The sequence below is a fragment of the Octopus bimaculoides genome, chromosome 30, assembly GCF_001194135.2.
Source record: "Octopus bimaculoides isolate UCB-OBI-ISO-001 chromosome 30, ASM119413v2, whole genome shotgun sequence".
NCBI classification, from domain to species: domain Eukaryota; kingdom Metazoa; phylum Mollusca; class Cephalopoda; order Octopoda; family Octopodidae; genus Octopus; species Octopus bimaculoides.
The window spans coordinates 4,443,758-4,444,625 of NC_069010.1; the positions used below are offsets into that span (position 1 = coordinate 4,443,758).

General features: G+C 42.7%; 1 protein-coding gene across 1 annotated transcript in view; it reads right to left on the reverse strand.

Annotated features, from left to right (window-relative positions):
- Positions 1-297: 297 nt before the first annotated feature.
- Positions 298-868, reverse strand: part of LOC106876306 (uncharacterized) — a 24,566-nt gene continuing 23,995 nt past the window's right edge. Inside the window, exon 8 of the mRNA XM_052978087.1 lies at positions 298-318. Within this exon, the coding sequence (XP_052834047.1) occupies positions 298-318 (21 nt within the window). The remainder of the gene's footprint in view (positions 319-868) is intronic.

Here is an 868-nt window from a genome sequence, read left to right on the forward strand (position 1 = left end):
CAGTATTTAACAAAATAGGTTTATTGTCAATTAAAAGATTTCGATTAAAAAATATATATAAAATCAAATTACCCATAAAAAGTATTTGCTGTCCACGGACCCCCTTTCTTGTCCTTGCGGACCCCCTGTGGTCCACGGACCACAGTTTGAAAACCCCTGCTATAGCGAATTGTATGCTTGAGACATAGCCGACCTCACGCACTTCTCATGAGGAATTCCAGAAGGGCTTCGTGAGACCACTGCTGAGACGCTTCTAGAACACAAAAAAATCGTTGGAAAACCGATTATAGCAGTGACTCAATCAATTCCTAGGAATATCTGAAGAAGGAATTTTTATATTCCGAAATATTATATCAGACCATGGATGATTAAATTATAACAATTATTATAGTCCACTCTGCATTGTTGTGCCATTCAAAACACATTCTTTTTTACAAACAATGCACAATGCTTCAAGCAAACTACAATACTCTCATATACATCATCATCATCATCATCATCATCATCATTAACGTCCGCTTTCCATGCTAGCATGGGTTGGATGATTTGACTGAGAAATGGTGAAACCAGATGGCTACACCAGGCTCCAAGCTGATTTGGCAGAGTTTCTACAGCTAAAAGCCCTTCCAAACGCCAATCACTCTGAGAGTGTAGTGGGTGCTTTTATGTGCCAGCGGCACGAAGGCCAGTTAGGCGGTACTGGCGATGGCTACGCTCAAAATGGTGTATTTTACGTGCCACAATATATATAGCCATATCGTTGCCGGTGCCCCTGGACTGGCTCTTGTGCGGGTGACACATGAAATGCACCATTTTGAGCGTGACCGTTGCCAGTGCCGCCTGGCTGGCCTTCGTGGGATTTTCGAGC